The sequence below is a fragment of the Scyliorhinus canicula genome, chromosome 13 (genome assembly GCF_902713615.1).
Source record: "Scyliorhinus canicula chromosome 13, sScyCan1.1, whole genome shotgun sequence".
NCBI classification, from domain to species: Eukaryota; Metazoa; Chordata; class Chondrichthyes; order Carcharhiniformes; family Scyliorhinidae; genus Scyliorhinus; species Scyliorhinus canicula.
In genome coordinates this window covers 151,870,605-151,895,992 of record NC_052158.1, presented here as the reverse complement: position 1 = coordinate 151,895,992, position 25,388 = coordinate 151,870,605, and the positions used below count along the sequence as shown (strand labels likewise).

Sequence of the window (25,388 nt, the reverse complement as noted above, 5' to 3'; positions counted from 1 at the left end):
ATACAGTTATAAATAATTCCCTAAAATATAATGTCTTAAAGGTTCCTATTTCTCACAGTTGAGATGGAAAATGAAGATGGGAGATGGTGCATTTTGGCAGAAAGATAGGGAGAGGAAATGTAGACTTAGGACAGAACTTTTAAAATGGTGAAGAGTCGGTGTAGATACTTTGCAGCCATTTGATGCTCCAAGATGAATGGCTGGAGGCAGGGCCGCCTCCTTTTACTCCTCATCAAGTGTCACCTCAGAGAACTGCACGTTTGGCTGGCAGCTCTCTAGTCCCAGCAGCGCCGGAGGTCCAGTGGACAGAAGCGGGACTACAAGCAGTCCGCAGAGTTTGCCAAGACACTCAATGCGGGGAGGAAGCGTTGAGGCCAGGGTGATGGGCCAGTTGGTGTAGTGATCAGGGGTGAAGGAGCACCCAAATTGTGGAGTGGGGCACCCCGATATTGAAAGAAGGCTGTTGATGGGGGCCCTTCCTTCCTGCCCTGGGTAAGAGCCCGGGGCCCCAGATCATCCGCCAACCTGAAAATTGAGGACGGGCGGGAAACGATACAGAGGTGGCTCCTCAATGGCTACTTAAGGGTGTCAAATAGATCAAAGGTAGGTGGTCCGGCCTATGACTCGCCCGTCCCACTGTAAAATTGCAGCCAGGTCTGGTAGGCGGGAGAAAAACAGAAAACACTGGACAACCTCAGCAGGTCTGACAGCATCTGTGGAGCGGGAACGGAGCTAATACTTCGAGACTGGATGACTCTTTGTCAAAGCTTTGCTGTCAGACCTGTTGAAATTGTCCAGCATTTTCTGTTTTTGTTTCAGATTCCAGCATAAGAACAGAGGAACATTCAGCCCATCCATTCCGTCATTCAATTAAATCATGATTGACCTTTGGCTTAATGCCATATACCTGTCGTTGGCCCATATCTCTTGAACAAAAAAAACTTTATTGGATTTGAAGTTAACATCTGATCTAGCATCAAGATGGTGGAAGAAAGTTCCAAATCGAAAGTTCCAAGTTCCTACCCTTTGCATGTAGAAGTGGTTCCGAACATCTCTCCTGAATGGTCTAACCCAAAGTTTAGAGTATGCTCCCCAGTTCTAGAATTTCCCAGGGAAACAGTTTATCTTTATCTACCGTCTTTTCCTGTAAAATGCTTCGATGAGATTACTCATTAACCTTCTAAATTCTAGAGAAAACAGACTTCACTTGTTCTCTTCATAACTTAACTCCTGACGTCCAAGTACCATTCTTGTAAAGCTGAGATGCACTCCCCGCAAGGCCAAAATATCCTTCCTGAGGAGAGGTGCCAAGATCTGATCACATGACTCCAGGAGGGGTCTAACCAGGGCGATATAAAGCTGCAGCATAATTTATGTGTCCTTATATTCCACCTCGAGATATAAAGGCTAGCATTAGATTAGCCTTCTTGATTATTTTCTGTGCTTGGTTCTGGCGTTTTAAAGATCAATGCACCTAAACCCACATGTCTCTTTGGATATCACTCACTCTGCAACTGGATCCTCGAGTTTCTGGCCCGTAGACCACAATCAGTAAAAATAAACAAGAACGCCTCCTCCACGATAGTCCTCAATACCGGGACCCAGCAAAGCTGCCGACTATGAGCCAGGGACTCGGTTTGGATTCTGATCTCCCCACATCTTGGGGGGGGGGGGGGGGGGGGGTGGTTGGGGGGTGGTATATGGGTGGTGGTAGGAGGATCAGTAGATTCCATGGGCGAAATTGCCTCCTTCTGCACTGTAGGGATTCTATTATTTCACTTTACTTATAAGGCAGGCCCAGTTCAATGGTAACCTGAGGGATATTGATAGTTGGGGATTCCGCGATCGTAATGCCGATGAATGTCAAAAGATGATTGGATTCTCTCTTGTTGAGATGGTCATTGTCTGTCATTTACATGGCATGAATGCTACCAACTAGCCACTTGCCACATAAACCTGAGTGTTGTCCAGATCGTGCGGCATATGTAAATGGCCTAGAAACGGTATTGCAAATGGTCCGGAGCATTGTGCAATCATCAATGGACATCGCCATTCTTGACGTTATGATGGAGGGAAGGTGATTAAACAGCTGAAGATGGTTTGCCCGAGGTGTGGCGATCCTTAGGTTCAATTAGTTTTCCCCCTCAAAAAGGAAAGCAACCTGGGACTATAGTGACTCTACCTTTACCTACACTGGGTAACTCCTCCAGTGGGATCCTGGGATTGAGATGGTTGACCTCCAACAATCAAAAACCATCCTTTGTGCAATGTATGACTCAAGCCAGTGGAGATGCTGCTCCTGGTTCCCATTGACTTCAGAATTGTCAGGTCTGCCTCATGTCACACATCGTCAAAGCTTGAAACCAAAGGCAGTCAACTCCCACCTTACCTCTTGACCTGAATTATTTTTTCCATGATTGGTCCAAGACTGGAATGGAGTCAGAAGCCGAGTGTTCCTTATGGAACCCAAACTAAGAACAGATTACTACTGCCACAGCCACTTGACAGCTCTGTTGACCACTCCTTCCATCACTTTGCTGATGATCAAGAGTAGACTGATGGGGGAGAATTGGCTCAGTTGGATATGTCCTGGCTATTGTGGACAGGACATACCTGGGAAATATCTCACATTTTATGGCAGACCCCCGTATTCTATCTTGGCTAGGGTCATAGATAGTCCTCGAGCACAAGTCATCCGTAGTATTGGCATAACTTTGTCACAAACATTGCCGTTTTTTGATATCTTATGGAATTGAAGGTAAACATCTGTACTACTGAGGACCATATTCTCCAGCCTGTGAATTTTTGGTCCTTCAGGCCCGGGTGAGAATTACAGGCCCTGACAAAGGTAGCCCTGACGTGGTGGAACTCACGTTGAGGCAAGGGGGTAACTCTTTAAGGGGGCTGCTCCCAAGGTACATCAGAGGGCCACCCTTCCCCCTCACAATGCAAGACCTGTCCAACCCCCAATGTCACCATATCCCCCCCGCACCAAATAACCCCTAAATAAAGAAAACACCAGAGAATCCCTAAATGAGGAGACCTCTGGAGACCCCTAAATAAAGATACCTTCTCGGGAGTCTCTTTTTTAGAGAGTATGGGGGTCCCACCCCCCGACCCCCCCACTACTGGGGAGATGGGGAGCCAGAAATCCGGGAGTGGGGGTCTGATTTATGCTGTGTGGGAGGCAGGCTGAATTGCGATGGGGGGGGGGGGGGGGGGGGGGTATGAGGGGGAAACTTGCTATCTAGTCCTCTCAAAATGGCAGCCCAATAAGGGGGTTCCCTTTGGACTGAAGAAGGGAACCTCAGTATTAATAACTTTGTTTTGTCAACTGATCTAGAGTGATCTCTGCAAATAGGTCACCTGAAACTGGTACAGTGGCATGTTGTGGGCCTAGTGTAGACTGTCCATGACTCACAAGCATACCAGGGAAGTGGGGAGAATAATCGGTCTGTATCCCTTCACATTTGTTCAGGCACTAATTGCTCTTCCCCAACTTTGTGAAAGCAATGCTGGCCTCTGCTGTTCTGAACGAGCCTGGAGAGGGTGCTGCCAAGATCAGTAAATTCATCATCTAGTTTGTCTGTAATTTATGGTTTCACCAACTGCTTTTGTGCGTCAGATTGGTGCATGACTTCAATCTTTTGATGGTTGATAGTCAAACTGAAGTTACCACATCCACATGAAATGGTCCATGCATCTAGTATTTCTTGTTCTGAGCAAGCATTTTGGATGTACTCATCAGGGAAAAGAAAGTCACGATTGACTGTTTCATGAACTTTGTTTCTTGGTCATCGTCTCTTTAAATTGAAGCCTATGTATTCATTACAATACCTAATGTGAATACTAAAGTTGCAAAGGCAGAATGCTTCAGAAAATATGGCAGATAATTTCATTCTGAGGTGGATAGGAGCCAACATGCAGCCCTGCTTCACCTCATTTGTTGGTCAACACACGCCATAAGCTTTCCTTCCGTGGCCAACAAGTCCTGGAGTAGGTCTAAAGCCCGTAACTTGCTGCTCAGAGGCAGGAATGCTCCCTCCTCGTCCACAAGATCTGCAATGTTTCTGAGGAACAAAGGTTAATCTGACCTGGATGCACTTTCGCAGGCAGAATGCCATATATTGAAAAACATTGAGCCTACAAGAGACACTGCAGTAATTTGCCAAGTTTCCTTAAGACACCTTCCAAACCCAGGACCACTACAACCTAGAAGGAGAAGATCAGCAGATACCTGAGAACCCCACCACCTGGAGGTTCACTTCCAAGTCACTCAGCATCCTGACTTGGAAATATATCGCCGTTCCTTCACTGTTGCTGGGGCAACATCCTGGAACTCCCTCCCTAACTGCACAGTCGGTTTGCCTACACCTCAGGATTTGCAGCGGTTCAAGAGGCAACTCACCACCACCTTCTGAAGGGCAACTCGGGATGGGCAATGAATGCTGGCCTAACTAGCCACGCCCACATCCCATAAATGAATTTTTAAAAAGGTATGTAACACTGGGACCTGTTACTGTTAAAGTCAATAAATGTAGATGCCATTAACCATTGGTTGTGTTTGGTCACTTCCAGTAACTTGTTTTCAGTTTGTTCAGCCCTCAGCACAACACTGCAGCTTCCAAGTTGCTGCAGTCTTCTTTGCAAGGTGGTGGTGGTGCCTGGCTATTGCTGTCAGCCACATTGCAGGACTGTTTTGTCGGTCTTCGCACTGCAACTTGCACCATTTAGAAATCTCTTCTTCAATCCGGGAAATAATACACATCGCTGCTCGCTGTTTTCTGCCCCTCACTGAAATTCATATCCATGCCGCCATTGTCAGAATACACTCTTAATGTTTAATGTTGGTAATTTATCAATTATGTGTTTTTTTTAATGGAACACATTTTCAACACCTGTTCAGACGACATAAACCACACGACCCCTCATATTCTTCTGAACTACCTCATCAAAGAAATCAACTCAATAATTCAAACATGATCTGATGTTACAAAATCGTTTCTGGTAATCGTAATTTATTTCATTGCCGATTCTTTTCCCTCAAAGTGTCCACGCCAACGATGTCACTGTGGTTTTGGGGTTTATCCCTATCCCCGTATTGATCACTGATGCAACATGAGCAATCTTCAAATATCTGGCACCATGCCCATATCTGAGGACCATTGGAAAATTATGTTCACCGCCTCAACTATTTTAACCCAAACTTCCCTTCGAAGCCTTGGATGCATCACTACCCAACCTATTGATGTTCCTATTTTGAGTTCTGCTATCCACCAAGAGTCAGAAATTCGGAATGTCTAAGTTACTTCAATATCAATTTAATGTCAATTCAGCTAATTAACTATTCAACTCTCTGCCATTATAAAGTCAGAAGGCAGTGAGGAAAACCCAGAAGCTGTCGCCCCCCCCCCCCCCCCCCCCCCCCCCGAGGGTGTTTCGGAGCAGACGGGACCCCAGGGAGAGACACAACCTTCAGTGAATAATAATAATAATCACTTATTGTCACAAGTAGGCTTCAATGAAGTTACTGTGAAAAGCCGCTAGTCACCACATTCTAGCGCCTGTTCGGGGAGGCTGGTACGGGAATTGAACCCGCGCTGCTTGTCTTGTTCTTCGTTACAAGTCAACTGTTTAACCCACTGTGCGAAACTTCAGAAGCTCTTCTTCAGTACTGAACGGAGGTGGAAATGTAACGGTTTTTCCATTGCTGTTGAGAGGGGCTGGAGCAAATGGAGCAAGATTGACAGCCAGGAATAGGTGGGAGTTTAGGAGGGAGTTCAGGAAAGATGTCATGGACAGAAGACAAAGGGTCTGACAGCATGGTAAATGCCACCAGAGAGCCATCGCATTATTCAGCCCATGATCCCTCTGTGACTGCACTCTTCCTTCGACCAGCCTTTTGCTATATATATTTTAAAAAGACGGTTCACTTGTCTTCTATATTAGCCACTACTTTATTCTCATACTCTCCCTCTTTGGTCTCTTATTCCATTCTCTATTTTAATATTCAGCTTTTTGGGTCATTTTGATACCCCTCTCTTTGCCACCAAGTGAGCTTGAAATGTCGACATTTATTTCAAAAGTGATGATTGATTTTAAAACATGCCGCTACAACATTGCATACATTCTGTGCAAAATTTCCACATTTTACAAGCACAGTTCTAATGTTCAAATTCTTAACAGTAAAATGATGATCACAGCATTTACTTGGTAATTTGGAACAGTCTGGTAATTCGGTGCGGAGTGGGAGGAGGTGTTTTATCCCTTTAATTTTGTTTATTTATTCTGGCTTTGTAAATGGTAATCTGCAGGGAGAGATCCATAGAGCATCCTGGGAAGGTAAGTGATATAAAGACCTTTTCAGATTGTTGGGGGGGGGGGGGGGGAACTGATGTGACATCACAGTAAAACTGTGACCTGATTGGCTGGTAGGGTATCTGTTAAATTTGGATAAAAAACTAATATTGAAAATCTAATTGAAACTAATTAATTACCTCGGTCGAGAAGTAACTAAACCTGAGGGCAGAGATTAGTATTTAACATTTAATTTTACAGAAAAAATCTAATGCCAGGGCCATATAATCAATTGTAACTTAATTTAATAAAAATTCATTTTGAATGAATTAACCAATGCATAATCAGCGGGGTGCAGTGCTGTAACTGTGAGATGTGGGAGATCCATGATGCTTCCGGCTTTCCGGTCAACTACGCCTGCCGGGAGTGTAACCAATGGCAGCTCCTCATCGACCGTGTGGTTTGGTTGGAGCAGCAGCTGGATACACTTAGGAGCATGCAGGTGGCGGAATGCATCATAGATAGGAGTGATAGAGATGTGGTCACACCCAACGTACAGGCAGACAGATGGATGACCTATAGAAAGGGCAGGCAATCAGCCCAGGAATCCCCTGTATCTGTCACCCTTTCGAACAGGTATACCTTTTTGGATACTGTTGGGGGAATAGCCTATCAGGGGAAAACAACAGCAGCCAGAACAGTGGCACCACAACTGGCTCTGTTGCTCAACAGGGGAGGGCAAAGTGCAGGAGAGTGCTAGTTATAGGGGACTCTATAGTAAGGGGCACAGATAGGTGCTTATCTGGACGTGAAAGAGACTCCAGGATGGTATGTTGTCTACTGGTGCCAGGGTCAAGAATGTCTCTGAACGAACACAGGACACCCTGAAGGAGGAGGGTGAACTGCAGAGGTCGTAGTACACATAGGTACTAACGACATAGGCAGGATGAGTGATGAGGTCCTGCTGAAGGAGTTCAGGGAGTTAGGTAGCAAGCTAAAAAGCAGAACCTCGAGGGTTGTAATCACAGTATTACTCCCTGTGCCACATGCCAGTGAGGCTAAAAATAGGAGGGTAGTGCAGCTATACACGTGGCTAAACTGGTGGTGTAGGAGTGAGGTTTCAGATTTCTGGACCATTGGGATCTCGTCCGGGGCAGGTGGGATCTGTACAAGAAGGACGGGTTGCATCTAAACTGGAGGGGCACCGATATCCTGGCTGGGAGGTTTTCTAGAGTCACTCGGGAGGATTTAAGCTAGTTTGGCAGGGGGGTGGGAACCAGAGCGCTAACTTAGAAGGTGTCATAACTGATGGGGAAATAGAGAACAAAAATAAGAGAACAGCATCAGCCTCAGGCAAAGCAAAGAAGGTGACTAGTGTGAGAAGGGAGGTGGTCAATGCAGGATTGAGATTCTTGTACCTGAATGCTGCAGTATATGGAAAAAGGTAAATGAGCTTGCTGCGCACATTGAAATTGGCCGGGACTATGTTGTTGGCATCACACAGACATGGCTGCAAGGGGATCAGACCTGGGAGCTAAATGCACAAGTCCTATCGAAAGGTCAGGCAGATGGGTAAAGGGGGTGGGATTGCATTGTTAGTAAAGAATTAAGTTAAATTATTGGCAAGTAGCGATATAGGATCAGAAGACATAGAATCTCTGCGGGTAGAGTTGCGGAATTGGAAATGTAGAAAGACCCTGATGGGAGTTATGTACGGGCCCCCTAGCAGTAGTCAGGATGTGGGGCAGAAAATAAATCAGGAGATATGAAAGACATGTTAAAAAATGCAATATTAAAATAATCATGGGGGACTTCAATATACAGCTGGACTGGAAAAATCAGGTTGGTGGTGAATCCCAAGAAAAGGAAGCAGTTTTGGAGCAGTTTGTGGTAGGACCCACTAGGGAACAGGCAGTTCTGGATTTGGTGATGTGAAATGAGGCAGACCTGATTAGGGAACTTACGGTGCAGGAAGCCCGAGGGAGCAGCGACCACAATATGATGGAATTTACCCTGCAGTTTGAGAGGGAGAAGCTGGAGTCAGATGTAACGATATTTCAATTAAATACGGGTAACTACAAAGACATGAGGGAGGAGCTTGCCAGAGTTGATTGGAACATGAGCTTATCAGGGAAGACAGTGGAACAGCAATGGCAGTGGTTTTTGGGGGTTAGTCAGGAGGCACAGCTGAAATTCATCCCAAGGAGAAGGAAACATGCTGAGGGAGGACAAGGCATCCATGGCTGACGAGGAAATTCAAGGACAGCATAAAAGCAAAAGAAAAAGTATACAAAGTGGCGAGGATTAGTGGGAAGCCAGAGGATTGGGAAGCCTTTAAAAGCAAGCAGAGGACAACTAAAAAAGCAATAATGGGGGAAGAAGATGAAATAAGAGTACAAGCTAGCTGGCAATATAAAAGAAGATAGGAAGAGATTTTTTCAATATATGAAAGGTAAGAAAGAGGCAAAAATAGACATTGGACCATTTGCAAATGTGGCTGTAGAAGTAATAACAGGAAACAAAGAAATGGCAGAGGAATTGAACAGTTACTTTGCATCAGTCGTCATGGTAGAAGATACCAGTGGGATGTCAGAGCTCCAGGCAAATGTGGGAGCTGAGGTGAGTGTAGTGGCCATTACGAAGGAGAAGATTCTGGGGAAACTGAAAGTTCTGAACGTGGATCAATCAACTGGACTGGATGGACTACAACCCAGGGTTCTAAAAGAGATAGCTGAGGAGATTTTGGAGGCATTGGTGGTGATCTTTCAGGAATCACTGGAGGCAAGGGGGGGGGGGGGGGACCCAGATGACTGGAAAGTGACTAATGTAATACCACTGTTTAAGAAGGGAGGGAGGCAGAAGATGGGAAATTATAGGCCGGTTAGCCTGACTTCGGTCATCGGTCAGATTTTGGAAATCCATTATTAAAGATGAGGGTGAGGCGTACTTGGAAGTGCATGATGAAATAGGACTTCACAGCATGGCTTTGCCAAGGGGAGGTCATGTCTGACAAATCTGTTAGAGTTCTTTGAGGATGTAACAGGGAAGTTAGACAAAGGAAAACCAGTGGACGTGATTTATTTAGATTTGCAGAAGGCCTGTGAGAAGAGGCCACATAGGAGACTATTAAATATGTTAAGATGGTGTTAAGGGCAAGATCCTGGCATGGGTAGAGTGTTGGCTCACTTACAGGAGGCAGAGAGTTGGGAGGAAGGGGCCTTTTTCAGGTTGGCAGCCGGTGACCAGTGGTGTGTCTCAGGGATCTTTTCACAATAAACATTAATGATCTGTAAGAAGGAACTGAAGGCACTGTTGCTAAGTTTGCAGATGACACAAAGATATGCAGAGGAACAGGTAGTATTGAGGAAGCAAGGGGGCTACAGAAGGACTTAGACAGGCTAGGAGAGTGGGCAAAGAAGTGGCAGATGGAATACAACGTGGAAAAGTGTGAGGTTATGCACTTTGGAAGGAGAAATGGAGGCATGAACTATTTAGGGAGTTTCTTAGCAGATCAGAAGAACAAAGGGACTTGCGAGTCCTTGTTCAAAATTCGCTTTCGGTTAACATCCAGCAGTTTTGGGGCCTGTATCTGAGGAATGATGTGCTGGCCTTGGACAGGATCCAGAGGAGGTTCATAAGAATGATCCCTGGAATGAAAAGCTTGTCGAATGAGGAAGAGGACTCTTGGTCTGTACTTGGAGTTTAGAAGGATGAGGGGGGATCTTATTGAAAGTTACAGGATATTGCGAGGCCTGAATAGAGTGGACGCGGAGGGGATGTTTCCACTTGTAGGAATAAGTAGAAGCAGAGGACACAATCTCAGACTAAAGGGACGATCCTTCAAAACAGAGATGAGGAGGAATTTCTTCAGCCAGAGGGTGGTGAATCTATGGAACTCTTTGCCACAGAAGCCTGTGGAGGCCAAATCACTGAGTGTCTTTGAGACAGAGATAGATAGGTTCTTGATTAATAAGGGGATCAGGGGGTATGGGGAGAAGGCAGGAGAATGGGAATGAGAAAATATCAGACATAATTGAATGGCAGAGAGACTTGATGGGCCGAGTGGCCTAATTCTGCTCCTACGTTTTATGGTCTAAGTGATTAATTTTGCTTCAGCAACCTTGCTTTAGAGGAAGAACTAAAGATTCTTGGAAGCCATTTTATCCATCATATGCTTCTTTGTGTTCATTTCCTTTTTCAACAGGATAATATAGCATTTGGGAACAAAAATGCAGAAAACCAGTCCAAAACTGGATGCCAAAATCGCAAACACTTCCACAGCAACGGTATATTTACCAGGGGAACTTACATACGCCGGAATGAAAGTTATCCATACAGCGCAGAATATAATCATACTGAAAGTGATGTGTTTAGCTTCGTTGAAATTGTTTGGAAGTTGTCGAGCTAGAAAAGCAACCACAAAACTCACACAAGACAGAAATCCGATATAACCAAGGACACAATAAAAGGCTATTGGCGACCCTACATTGCATTCAAAAACAATGATGTCCTTAAAATAAGCACTGTTCTTTAGAGGATAAGGAGGCGATATTCTAAGCCAAATTGTACATATTAAACATTGCACCAATGTAAGTGCACAAACAGATAGGCGTTGTTGAACAGGCCCAAACCACCTCATCTTGTTGTTCCCAGGAAGGACTGCCCTGAATGCCATCACCACGACAATTGTTTTACTCAAAACGCAAGAAATACAAAGAACAAAGATGATGCCAAATGCTGTGTGGCGTAATCCACAAGACCAGGTGGAAGGTTCGCCAATGAATGTAATTGAGCACAGAAAACACAGAATTAATGCAAGAAGAAGCAGAAAACTCAGCTCCGAGTTGTTAGCTTTAACGATAGGAGTATCCCTGTGAACATGAAACAAAACAAAGATGCTCATCGTCAGGGAGGCTCCAAACAATGCCAGTGTCACCAAAATAATCCCCATCAGCTCGGCAAAAGACAGAAACTCAACTTCCTTCAATATGCATTTGTCACGTTGCTGATTAGATCGGTAGTCCCAAGGACATTTCATGCAATCTGGAGAATCTAAAAGAAGGGAAAGATAAACACATCCAAACTATTAAAGAAAAACTCAGTATTGTGCTCATATTAAATGATGCAGTTATTAGAAATTCCATAATAAGATATGGTCGTATTTATCCAAAGTATAAAGCATTTGCCATGCATTTGCCCACTCACTCAACTTGTCCAAATCACACTGAAGGATCTCTGCATGCTCCTCACAGCTCACCCTCCCACCCAATTTTGCGCTCGTTTGCATTTCAATGGAACGTTCAAATGCCTCTTAAATACTCCTTCATGCAATTTCTTCCTTTTAGGAATCAGAGGAAATGAGTTCCCACCCAGTACAAAGTGACAACATGCAATCCCCCTCTTGTCGGTACCTGTGATATTGCTGATTTCACCATCGGCGCATTTTATGCAGTCAAAGCAGCAAAGGGGTTCTCCTTTCCTTGTGGCTTTCCTCGTCCCCTGCGGGCAGCTTTCAGAGCAAACTGCTCTTGGAACCTTAATGCAAAGAAGAGGACGTCGTTTGTTGTTTATTCTGAGGCATTTCCAAGTTCACTGCATTATTTCAGAAAGGTGGAAAGGGAATTTCAGAAATTATAGACTTGTTGCTTTAACACCTGCTGCGGGGAAATTATTGGAATCTATAATTAATCAGAGAGAGACTGTGTACTGAGAGAAATCTGATTGGAGTAACCCATGATGGATTTATAGAAGGTAGGTCATTTCGAAGCAACCTAATTGAAAGTCCCATATAATTCCGTCTTAAGTTTAGAAGCGCAGGTACACACTAACCTGGAGGCCTGAGGCAAGGATATCACAGGAATAAATTGTTAAAGTTATTGATGATAATATTCAGCAATGCGACCGACGTCCCCTCATGAATTTACCGAAACCTTTCCCTTTTGATACAAGTTTCACACTGGAAACAGCAATGTCTGCTCAAATAGACTGATACGCGTATTAAGCATGCCTGCAATTTCAAGCTATTCACGAAGATGCCCGGCTGCTATTTTCGATCTTGTCTGCACAATTTGGTGTGGTATCAGTGCCCCTACCGTAATCTGACCTCCGGTCCATACAATTGCTTCGTCCCGTATCACAAATTCTTGACCGGAGGGAGCTGATCGGTCATAGACTCCAACACCGACAATATTCACGCCGCCAGCGGCATTGGGTTGCCAGTTTACGATATCATAAGTGGCCACTGGATCGCCATTGTCATCGAAGTATGTATTTCCCCCGATCTTGGTGGTGAAATTGACTGTTTTCATGTAATGCAGAAGCTGTGAAATGGGGTCCATAATGGAGAAATTAACGGCAAATTGTTTAGAAGAAATTCTAAGCATCTAATCTGTCAGAGTCGAAACCAGGTAACCAATACACCAATTAAATAAAAATATCTAACTTAAAAATATTGCCCCCCCCCCCCCCCCTCACCTGCCAAGGTTGAAAGCTGGAGGTATTTGCACAACTTTTTTGGGGAAATGGCCCGTTGCCATCTTTACACGACACCATATTGTGAAGAGCGTGGGCGATTGCATACGTGGCTTTATACACATTGTAAGTAACCCTGTACTGAGAGACGTCAGTAAATTCGTTGTGTACTGAATGTAAAGTCTCCCTTCCGGTACATTCTTTCAACGAAGTGGATGGCTCTTCATCTGTTGTGTCTTCTTTACTCATCAGTGTGCAGCGAAAGGTTGATTCCCAGAACTCCTTCATTAAAGCGTTGCCTGGATACATGGAAGGATGGACGTCCAGTAGAAAATCTCTCAGTCCTGGTATGTCCACCTGGCGAATTGCAACACCGATCGTGCCAGAGACAAAACGTCTGCTTTCCTCCTGAGGGAGGAACTGGGTGGATACCCAAGCCTCGCTCCCTATCCACTGCACACCCGTCACGTTCTGCCGGACCATCTCATTCAGCAGAACTGTCATCTCGGCGGGCGCAACAAACGCCACAACAACTTTGGTGGAAGATGTCTTCACAGCCTCGACGATCCTCAGCAGCTGGTCCCTGTGGTATGTTCTGTGGATGGCCTCGGAGAAAGCAATGCAGACGCCTAATTGTTGGACAGCTTCGGTGAAAGCGTGCATCCCAAAGTTACCGTAATCGTCGTTGTTTTTGATGGTCCCGATCCACGTCCAGCCGAAGCGCTTGACAAGGTGAGCCAGCGCTCTCGCCTGGAAATAATCGCTGGGGATTGTTCTGAAAAATGATGGGTATTTCTTCCTGTTACTCAGGCAGGCGCAGGTGGAAAAGTAGCTGACCTGTGGAAAATGAAAATGGAAACGTGTGAGGTTTTCCTCTGTCCACACTGGGTATTCTACTTCTCTGCAACACACACCGTTTCCATTAACTCCCAGGGAATCATTCAACTGCGAGAAGAGTTCAAGGTGCCCTTAAGGGACCCCTAACGAAGGGTTAAAACTGTAACGTTTCCTCTTCTCTTCTGACAGAAACTCCCGAGTGTGCCCAGCATTTCCGGCTTCAGGTTCCCTGTATCTGGAGAAGATTCCGAGGGGGATTGAGTGGAAAGATGTCAGGGGTTAGGGGCGTCAGTCGCCTGGGTAATTACGCTCTCAGGGGCTGTGCTCAGCAGGGTCGAATAAATAATTTGATGCATACATGAATGGAAATATTGAAGGGAAAATGCAAGGGGGTTGCCTTTAATTGGTTCAGATCCTTCAATAAGGCCGCAGGTGCAGAATGTGTGCAGTTTGGAATTAATCATCTCCTTCTGCACGAATGGTTCGCATGTAATTTGGCGCCGTCAATGTAACCAATGCAGGACGCGACCTACTTACGTTCAAGGTGATAAGTTTTCTATTGACGTTTTCAGCAACTTTATTTAGTAAGAATCCTAATGTTAACCTACAGCGCAGGAGAACCAGACCCGGCTGTGCTGCTGCCTGTAGGGTAGAGGGAATTAAATGCAAAAGTAAATAACCTGCAAATCAGATGTGTCTCCTACAAGGGCGCGGAAGTTGCGGTGGAAGGAACACCGGAAGACGAGGCTGAGAAACTGAGTTGTTTAGTTCTGAGGGGAACTGGATACATGGATACACTTAATGGTTTGTTATGTGAATTTAGAAAAAGTCGTCATCCCCCCATTCATTTTTAGCATACATTCAGATATAAAAAGAGAATCGGAATAACATTTCTGATAGGAATATTTTAAAGTACCTGCAAAGGTAAGAAATCATTTCTGAACAAGAGGGGGACATCGGAGTTAACCTCACAAAGACAGGCCATTCGGCCTGACAGAGCTGCGCAGCTGTACTGTTCCAGATTACCTTCCTTCCACAACCCACAGGGTTACACACGCCACATGGCAGGGAAACAATTACTTCCACCCAACTAGTCCATGTGGGCACCCATGCATCACTCGAGCTTCTCTCAATTCTTCTCATCTGCAGAACGTTTGAGGTGAGGGATGCCATCAGTGTCCCTGCTGATTTCACCTGTGGAAAGTGCACCCATCTCTAGCTCCTCAGAAACCATGTTAGGGAACTGGAGCTGGAGCTGGATGAATTTCGGATCATTCGGGAGGCCGAGGTGGTCATAGATAGGAGCTTCAGGGATGTAGTTACTCCGAAGAATCATGATAGATGGGTGACGGTGGGAGGGGCTGGGAGGAAGCAGTCAGTACAGGGATCCTCTGTTGTCGTTGCCCTCAGTAACAACTATACCACTTTGGATACTGTTGAGGGGGACAACCTACCAGGGGTAAGCCACAGTGAACGGATCTCCAGCACTGAGTCCATCCCTGTGGCTCAGAAGGGAAGGAGGGAGAGCAGGAGAACAATAGTTATTGGGAACTCGATAGTTAGAGGGACAGATAGAAGGTTCTGTGGCAACGAAAGAGACTCATGTTGCCTCCCGGGCGCCAGGGTCCGTGACGTCTCGGACCATGCTTTCAGAATCCTTAAGGGGGAGGGGGAACAGTCACAAGTTGTGGTACATATCAGTACAAAGACACAGGTCAGAGAAGGGACGGGGATTCAAAACAGGAATTTAGGGAGCTAGGGTGGAAGCTGAGAGCCAGGACAAACCATGTTGTCATCTCTGGTTTGTTTCTGGTGCCACGTGCTAGCGAGTTGAGGAAAAGGGAGAGAATGCAGATAAGCACGTGGCTGCAGGGATGGTGTAGGAGGGAGGGTTTCAGTTACTTGGGTAATTGGAGCACATTCTGGGGAAGGTGGGACCTGTACAGACAGGATGGTTTGCACCTGAACCAGAGGGGCACCAATATCCTGGGAGGGAACTTTGCTACGGCTCTTCGGGGGGGGGGGGGGGGTTAAACTAATTTGTCAGGGGGATGGGAAAATGAGCTGTAGTCCAGAAGCCAGTGTTGAGAGTAGTGAGGTACTGAAGAGGGTATCAAGGTCGCAGGAGTGTACTGGCAGACAGAAAGGTGGGTTGAAGTTTGTCTACTTCAATGCAAGGAGCATCTGGAATAAGGGAGGTGAACTTGGAGCGTAGATTGGTACCTGGGACTACGATGTTGTGGCCATTATGGAGACATGGTTAGGACAGGAATGGTTGTTGGAAGTTCCGGGGTATAGATGTTTCAGTAAGAGTAGGGAAGGTGGTAAAAGAGGTGGAGGAGTAGCATTGTTAATCAAGGATAGTTTAATGGCTGCAGAAAGGCAGTTCGAGGGGGATCTGCCTCCTGAGGTAATATGGACTGAAGTTATAAATAGGAAAGGAGCCGTCATGTTGTTAGCGCTTTTCTATAGGCCCCCAAATAGTAATAGAGATGTGGAGGTAGAAATTGCAAAACAGATTATGGATAGGTGTGGAGGTCTCAGGGTAGTTGTCATGGGTGACTTTAACTTTCCAAATATTGATTGGAATCTCTATAGGTCGAACAGTTCGGATGGGACAGTTTTTGTACAGTGTGTTCAGGAGGGTTTCCTGACACAATATGTGGATCGGCCGACAAGAGGTGGGGCCACATTGTATTTTGTACTGGGTAATGAACCAGGCCAAGTGTTAGATTTGTTTGTCAGAGAGCACTTTGGAGATAGTGACCACAATTCGGTGTCTTTCACTATTGCAATGGAGAGGGATAGGGCCATACAACAGGGCAAGGTTTATAATTGGGGAGGGGTAATTATGATGCGATTAGGCAAGGCAAGAATTAGGGAGCATAAGATGGGAACAGAAAGTGTCAGGGAAAGGCACAAATGAAAAGTGGAGGTTGTTCAAGGAACAAATACTGCGTGCCTTTGATAGGGATGTCGCTGTCAGGCAGGGAGGAAGTGGCCATGTGAGGGAACTATGGTTCACAAAAGAGATTGAATGTCTTGTCAAGAGGAAAAAGGAAGCGTATGTAAAGATGAGAAAACAAGGTTCTGTTGGCTCGCTTGAGGGTTACAAGGTCCCAAGGAATGAGTTAAAAAAAGGGCTTAGGAGAGCTAGGAGGGGGCATGAGAAGTCCTTGGTGGGTCGGATCAAGTAAAACCCCAAGGCTTTTTACTCTTATGTGAGAAATAAAAGAATGACCAGGGTAAGGTTAGGGCCAGTCAAGGACAGTAGAGGGAACTTGTGCATGGAATGAGAAGAGATAGGAGAGGCGTTGAATGAATACTTTTCTTCAGTGTTTGCCAAGGAGAGGGGCCATGTCTTTGAGGATGAGAGTGTGATAGAGGTGGGTAGGCTGGAGGAGATAGATGTTCTGAGGAAGGATGTATTAGCAATTTTGTAAAACCTGAGTGTCGACAAGTCCCCTGGGCCAGATGGGACATATCCTAGGATTTTTGGGAGGCAAGGGATGAGATCGCAGAAGCTTTGGCTTTGATCTTTGAGTCCTCACTGTCCACAGGGATAGTGCCAGAGGACTGGAGAGTGGCAAATGTTGTTCCTCTGTTCAAGAAAGGGAATAGGAATGACCCTGGCCAGTTAGTCTTACTTGGTTGGTCGGTAAGTTAATTGAAAAGGTCCTGAAGGATAGGATTTATGACAATTTGGAAAGATGCAGCTTAATCCGGGATAGTCAACACAGATTCGTGAAGGGTAAATCTTGCCTTACAAATTTTATTGAATTCTTTGAGGAGGTAACTAAGTTTGCAGATGAAGGTAGAGCAGTTGATGTTGTATGTATGGATTTCAGTAAGGCGTTTGATAAGGTTCCACATGGTCGGCTCATGACGAATGTAAGGAGGTGTGGGACAGAGGTAAATTTGGCCAATTGGATAAGTAACTTGCTATCACATAGAAGACAGAGGGTTATAGTAGATGGAAAATGTTCAGACTGGAGACCAGTTACCAGTGGTGTACCACATCGATCAGTGCTGGTTCCTCTGCTATTTGTGATTTTTATCAATGACTTGGAGGAGGGGACTGAAGGGTGGGTCAGTAAATTTGCTGGTGGCAACAAGATTGGTGGAGTAGTGGGTGAGGTGGAGGCATGTTGTAGGCTGCAAAGAGACATTGATAGGATGCAGAGCTGGGCCTAAAAATGGCAGATGGAGTTTAACCCTGATATGAATTAGAATTAGAATTACAATTTACAGTGCAGAAGGAGGTCATTCGGCCCATCGAGTCAGCACCGGCTCTTGGAAAGAGCACCCTACCCAAGGTCAACACCTCCACCCTAACCCCATAACCCGGTAACCTCACCCAACACTAAGGGCAATTTTGGACACTAAGGGCAATTTGTCATGGCCAATCCACATAACCTGCACATCATTGGACTGTGGGAGGAAACCAGAGCACCTGGAGGAAACTCACGCACACACGGGGAGGATGTGCAGACTCCACACAGACAGTGACCCAAGCTGAAATCGAACCTGGGACCCTGGAGCTGTGAAGCAATTGTGCTATCCACAATGCTACCATGCTGCTATGTGCTACTATGTGTGAGGTGATTCATTTTGGGAGGAAACATATGAATGCGGATTACAGGGTGAACAGCAGGGTTCTGAGGAATGTGGAGGAACAGAGATCTTGGGGTTTATGCCCACAGATCTTTGAACGTTGCCACTCAAGTGGATAGAGCTGTGAATAAGGCCTATAGCGTGTTAGCGTTTATTAACAGGGGGCTTGAGTTCAAGAGCCATGGGGTTATGCTGCAACTGTGCTGGTGAGACCACATTTGGAGTATTGTGTGCAGTTCTGGTCACCTCACTATTGGAAGGACGTGGAAGCATTGGAAAGGGTGCAAAGGAGATTTACCAGGATGCTGCCTGGTTTGGAGGATAGGTCTTATGAAGAAAGGTTGAGGGAGCTACGGCTTTTCTCTTAGGAGCGGAGGAGGATGAGAGGCGACTTTATAGAGGTTTATAAGATGATGAGTGGGATAGATAGAGTGGACGTTCAGTGACTATTTCCTCGGGTGGATGTAGCTGTTACAAGGGGGCATAACTATAAGGTTCATGGTGGGAGATATAGGAGGGATGTCCGAGGTAGGTTCTTTACTCAGAGAGTGGTTAGGGTTTGGAATGGACTGCCTGCTGTGATAGTGCAGTCGGACACTTTAGGAACTTTCAAGCGGTTATTGGATAGGCACATGGAGCACATCAGAATGACAGGGAGTGAGATAGCTTGATCTTGGTTTCGGACAAGGTTTGGCACAGGGTCGGTGCTGTGCTGTACTGTTCTATGTTCTATGTTCTATCTATATCAACCTTCGTCCATTCACTTCTCCCCCAAATGTTTCTCTGGGTTCCTCCTAAACACATCTATACTATTTGCTTTAACTTGTTTTTGGTGGCAAGTTCCCAATTCTGGCCACTCGTTGGGTAAAGACGTGCCTTCTGAACTGCCTATTGGATTTCTTGGCGACTATCTTAAATCAATGGCGTCTCGTTATGTCCTTCCCTTCAAGAGGAACTTTGTATTCACTCCATCAAAACCTTTCATTATTTTAAGTACCTCCAATAGGTTCCCCTCAACTATCTTTTCAACTTGCCCTATCAACATATAATCCATTCCTTTCTGCCCATGGGTTTTTCCAGCCCCCCCCCCCCCCACCCCCTAACCACTTGTCTACTCTTCACCTCAAATAATCTGCGTGGTGATAAATACTACATGATGTGGAGATGCCGGCGTTGGACTGAGGTGAGCACAGTAAGAAGTCTTACAACACCAGGTTAATATCCAACAGGTTTGTTTCAAATCACTAGCTTTCGGAGCGCAGCTCCTTCATCAGTTGGACGTTAACCTGGTGTTGTAAGACTTCTTACTATAAATACTACATACTCCGCACTATGTGAGGAAAAAGCCTTCACCGGAATTGCTTAATGCAGCCGTTAGTGAGCATCTTATGCTTAAGTTCGCTAGTTTTGAATAGTTGCAAAAGTGGAGACAACTTCACTCGGTCTACTTTAACGGAGCACTTCGTAATTTTAAAGACCTCCAGCAGGACAACTGTCAACCATCTATTTTCTAGTCCCAATCTTTCCTGTTAGGGGCTGGTTTAGCACATTGGGCTAAACAACTGGCTTGTAATGCAGAACAAGGCCAGCAGCATAGGTTCAATTCCCGTACTGGCCTCCATGATCACGTGCTGGAATATGGCGACTAGGGGCTTTCCATAGTAACTTCATTGAAGCCTACTTGTGACAATAAATGATTATTATTAAATTACCAAGCTACTGTTTAATTACTTGATTGTTGTTAGCAGTTCGAATATGTTTGTCTTTTGTCGTTGCATTTAATCAGAATTTAGAAACAAAGTTCATTTGCCATCAACATTACAGTACCCCCATGGCACCCATTGCAGCTATTCGTAATATTAGTTAGCACTTCAACAAATTGACATCACGAAATAGCCCCCATGAGATTTTTGTGGAATAATGAACATTAGAGTCCAATAATCCAACAATAAATGTATTTGATAGCAACTGTGCTTTCTGTATTTTGAGCTAGGATCATTGATTGACATATATAAACATCTTACCATCGGGATCCTGAATGGACCAATTAAGGTGGCCATTGCTACAGATTGAGATGAACCAGAGTCGCCGACAATGGCAGAGACGGTAGAAGGCGCTTTGCAAGCTAAATTGGAAGATGAGTCTTCGCCTTTGTTTAGAAATTCAAAGGTCGATTTCAAAGTTAAAGGTGGCATGGTGCAAGTATCATAAATCCGGTAACCCAGTGTAATATTGGGAAGCAGCCTTTTGTTCTTGTTGATTTCTTCAATGGCGAAAATCATCGTCAGCACAAAACGAAAAACTCGATACCAAAAGCTGTAGAAAATACATTTGTGTGGCGATAAATTACATAGTTTAAATTTTTTTTTCACATAGATGATAATGAAAGGAATTTATTTTCACATAGGAGCATTAACTTTCACAAACCATCTTGTTTAACGAGTGAATAATCTTATTTCTGAGGTGTCGTATTTTAAGACTTAACTATTGCTCTTAAAGCTGACAGCAATCAAAAAACAACAAGTGAAGAAATAACTCGGCATAATGCATATCTCCGCCATAATGTTTACCTCAACCTTAATGCAATTACGTGATTCTTCACTGAGGCGTTCCCTGCCGCTCTGGTGTTCTGTAACCACAGAACTGGGGAAATACATTGTTTTCTATTTATTAGGAGCTTCCATCACACCAGGGACGCTTTAGGCCAATCCACATTCAACAAACTGCTCTGAAAATTCTGCTCACATTTGACAGCTGTGGCAAACAGGAAATTGAGATAATCCTCAACATTCTACAACAATCAATAACATTCTGAATAAAGAGCCTTCCAAAAAAAAAAAGATTAATTCACTGCATCTCTCAATGTTAGCCATTCTTTTTTTAATTAATCAGGATCCAGATGCAGATTGTGGGGGTCGAATGTAGTGAGACATGAATCCAAGGTCCCGGTTGAGGCCATACTTGTTAGTGCGGAACTTGGCTGTCAGTTTCTGCTGGGCGATTCTGTGTTCCACACGCATGAGTAAGGCCTCAACCAGGAACTTGGATTCATGTCACACGATATTAACCCCTCACCAACTGTCCTGGCTTGAGACAATTCACACCTCTTTAACGTGTGATTATCTCTCTCTCCAGGTGCACCATCTGGACCTGTAAAGGCTTAATTACCTGCAAACACTCGCATTCAAAGTATCATGTTGCATCATTGACTTTGTCTACACATGTGTTTGTGAAACCCACCTCTTCACTCACTTGATGAAGGAGCTACCTCTGAAAGCTAGTGATTTCAAATAAACTTGTTGTTCTGTGTAATGGGTTTTGTTTAAATCAGTTAATTATTTTGGGGGTGTATTATTCACAGGCTAACATATAATCAGGAGTGAAAACATTAACCCTGCCCGCCTTTCGTGAAGTGCTTTTAAAATAGAATGCTCAAGTACAAGTTTCCACATAGAGTTTTGATGATGAACTGCTTTCCATTCATATGTATGTTGAATTTCCATCATGAATCTTCTTTAAAGCATGGAAATGATGCAGCTTTACTTCAGTTTTCCTATTCTTTGAATAAAATAGTCATGACGCAATTCACTGCCAAAATTATATGATTCATATGCCCTTGCAGTTTTTTTCCACACCCCAACTAATTGTGTGTTTCTGAAAACTCCAAGTATCAGCTTCCATCTCTGAGCATTGTCTGGCCCGTTCATTACATATATCACCTCTTCCACACACAAACTCCTGGCATATCAATTACAATGGGCTGACATCTCGGAAGATGAATGCTGTCTTCAGGCCCTAACTTTTCCTGTCAAATATGAACTTGCTCTCGAGCCACTTTTGATTGTCATAAAATTAATACTGCTCCCGTTTCTCCATGGTTCTTTTATACTTTGTATGACTGACTTTGTATGGCCCACTATTCCATCTCCCATGGACAGTACCCCACTCCGCGCCCAGCAAGGGCGTTGGAGAACAAAGATAGTCGATGATACAATTGGCTAATTTTTCATATCACTGATATACAACTTCTGGAACTGACTCTCAAACAAAAACAACATTCTGAAATAAAATCAGGAAAGGTTGTCCACACTCAGCGATTCAGATTGCATCTGCGGAAGAGACGGAAACTTCTCTTTTCCAGTTGATGACATTCATCGTGTACAGTTATGATGAAATGTGATGGATTTGAAATGGCAACTGCATGGAATTAACTGAATTCAGCCAGGCTAACTCTCTGTCTCTCAGTCTGACTAACCGTCTCGCATTCTCTCGCTCTCTTTATTCTCTCTCGCAGTCTCTTATCCATGGTCCTCATTTATTTTCCTCTTCTATCAATAGTAGCACGTCACTAAAGAATGACTGTTTCATTCCCCTAATTTCAAAAGTCCTTATTGGGTTTGTTTTCATGTAACAAAATAATTCCGTCAGGGCGATGGTGCTGCCAATCCATTGCATTATTTGGTGCATTTTCTCTATTTGCCGGAAAAATAAGACTGCCCTGTAACCCCTGGCTGATAAATTTGGAAACAAAATATGCAGCTGTCTCAGCGTGATATGGACAAGGTCAGGTTTTGACCTGTTGTGTGTGACAGCATTGCTATTTACAACAAGCCGTCTGAAAATTAATGTTTTTCTTGGGATAGTAATTCTAATCGATAGACAAGATCATAAAAAAAAGCATCTGCTGCAATCGATAATTAACGAGTGATATCAAACGCAGTGTATCTTCCAGTTTGTAGCCTGTTTTGAGCACAAGGACCACTTTCTCATGTATTCTGGTTTGCAACAACCCTGAAGCCCCGGAATAAGATGTTTACTTTGGAAATACGCATTTTGGCCAACTTAGTACCATAGCGCAGAAGGAGGTCATTCGGCCCATCGAGTCTGCACTGGCCCTCTGAAAGAGCAACCCAACAAGGTCCATTCCCGTGCCCCATCCCCATAACCCTGCCTAATTTACACACATCTCTGGACACTAAGGGGCAATTTAGCATAGCCACTCCACGTGCCCTGCACATCTTTGGACTGTGGGAGGAAACCGGAGCACAAGGGGAAACCCACGCAGACATGGCGAGAATGTGCGAACCCCACACAGGCATTGTCCCAGGGTCAGAATTGAACCCTTGTCCCCGGCTGTGTGAGGCAGCCGGTGTAACTTGGTACTGCGCATTCGTGCAGGTGTAACCTGAGGGAGACCTGTAAACTGGCAGTAGTTCATAGCTTTAATTAAATACGTGCAGTAATGAAATATCAAACATTTCTATAAACATCAAAAGTTTGAAGCATATTTTGCCATTTGTTATGACCCGCTTGATTGAGAGCCCATCCTCAAACATTCACACTTCCCAGCACCGATGCACACTGACAGCCGCGTGTACCATCTACAAGATGCACTGCAGGAACTCACCAAGGCTCCATGGACAACAACTTCCAAACCCTCGCCCACGACCACCTAGGACAACAGCAGATACAATGGAACATTGGGACCTGGAAGGTCCCCTTCAAACCACTCAACTTGGAAATATGGCGCCGTTCATTCATTATCCCTGTGTCAAAATTCTGGAACTGTTTCCCTGACAGCACAGTGGGTGTACCTACACCTCAGCTGCGGTGGTTCAATAATCACGTTCAGCAATGCACAAAAAGTGGTTCAATGAACCCAATATACTTTGATCCTGCAGGTTCAGATTTTAACCATGTGCAAGCACAATGATTGTGAATGCGTTAAAACCTACCCGTGTTTCAGCTCAGCCTCCATAATAGTTGGGCGAGCGATTTGCCATTTACCTGTTTCGTATTTTACACTAATTTCCCGGGTAATGCGGAAAAAAATATCAAAACCAGAAACGAATTGTACCATCGTCAAGGATGTTCCGCTGAATAACACATGTATTCTACACTACAGCATGTCTAATGACAGACCGAAGGAAGAGAAGGACGGCGCGGTAGCTCAACTTGTGGGTTCACAAAAGGTTCCCTCGTTCAGAGCAGACATTTGCAAAGTTAGAAATCCACAGCACAATACAAACTCTCACTGACTTTTTGCATTTTACCGCTTCAGGTTTACTTTCAAAGGAAAGATCCAGGCGGTCAACATTGGTGTGGACGCTGAACACTCCACCGATAATTATGTCACCTTCCTTGGACAGGCCAGCCAAGTCATCAGTCCCCCATTGTTTGCAAGTTGGTTCATTCTCCAACAGCACGGAAGCAAGAAGGGATAACGGTAAAAATAACGACAAGATGTAATACATCATTAGCATTCAATGTAACTCTGTTTTTCATGCGCCGAATTACTGTGCTTATATAATGTGACACGCAATTACGATCTTTCCACTACTATAAATAGATTTATGTCAGGACACTCAAAGAAACTCCCAATTGGATGCCGATCATATTTTCAATTTGCCTGTGGGGCAAAAGCAGATTGCAAAGGACCAAATTCCAATTATCCTGTTCCCTCGCTATGAGGTGACGAATAAAACTTTTGTTGATGTTTTGCAATGCTACCTTTGTAGGCTAAAATGTGTAAGCTTAGGGTACAGGCAGAGAGACCTGCAAACATATTTGCTGTCAAGTGAGTAACTTCATTGTCTTTAACTATGGGTTTCCTAGTTATTCTTTCACCAAAGATATCCGCAGAATCAAAACATCTCACTCTAGGAAGAGATACATAAAGCTATCAAAGGCAGAAGACTATAAATCTAAATGTTGCCAAAAGTCTGGACTCGTGACTTCTTTATCATCATAGAAAATAGACATCTATTTGGGAACTGTTGTCTTCCGAGGGATTTTTGTTTTGTTTATGGGATGTGGGCGATGTTGGCTAAGCCTGCATTTATTGCCCATCCCGAACTGCCCTTGTTCAGATGGCATTTTAAGAGGCAATCACATTGCTGCAGGTCTGAAACCACGTGTAGCCCAGGCCAGGTTAAGGATGGCAGATTTCCTTCCGTACAGGACCCTAGTGAATCAGTCAGGTTTTTACAACAATCGACAATGGTCATCATTCGACTTTTATTTCCAGATTTTAATTGAATTCAAACTGCACTATCTGCTTTGGGAACCCAGGTTCCCACAGTATTACCCGGGGCCAATAGCTTACCAGCCCAGTGCTGATTTAGCTCACTGGGCTAAATCGCTGGCTTTTAAAGCAGACCAAGCAAGCC

The 25,388-nt window shown here is 44.6% G+C and overlaps 1 protein-coding gene across 2 annotated transcripts; it reads right to left on the bottom strand.

Annotated features, from left to right (window-relative positions):
- Nucleotides 1–10,435: 10,435 nt before the first annotated feature.
- LOC119975970 (extracellular calcium-sensing receptor-like) lies at nucleotides 10,436–24,482 on the bottom strand. 2 transcript variants are annotated; one of them, XM_038815967.1, is made up of 6 exons: nucleotides 24,259–24,482; nucleotides 20,244–20,535; nucleotides 12,772–13,605; nucleotides 12,390–12,617; nucleotides 11,709–11,832; nucleotides 10,436–11,349 (listed from the first exon to the last, which is right to left on the bottom strand). In XM_038815967.1, exons 1-6 carry the CDS (start codon nucleotides 24,480–24,482, stop codon nucleotides 10,436–10,438), a joined length of 2,616 nt encoding a protein of 871 aa, XP_038671895.1. The 2 variants fall into 2 exon arrangements, with proteins under 2 accessions (XP_038671895.1, XP_038671896.1); XM_038815968.1 differs by lacking the exon at nucleotides 24,259–24,482 and having other exon boundaries at nucleotides 12,772–13,050; nucleotides 13,090–13,605; nucleotides 20,244–20,501.
- Between the last annotated feature and the right edge of the window lie 906 nt (nucleotides 24,483–25,388).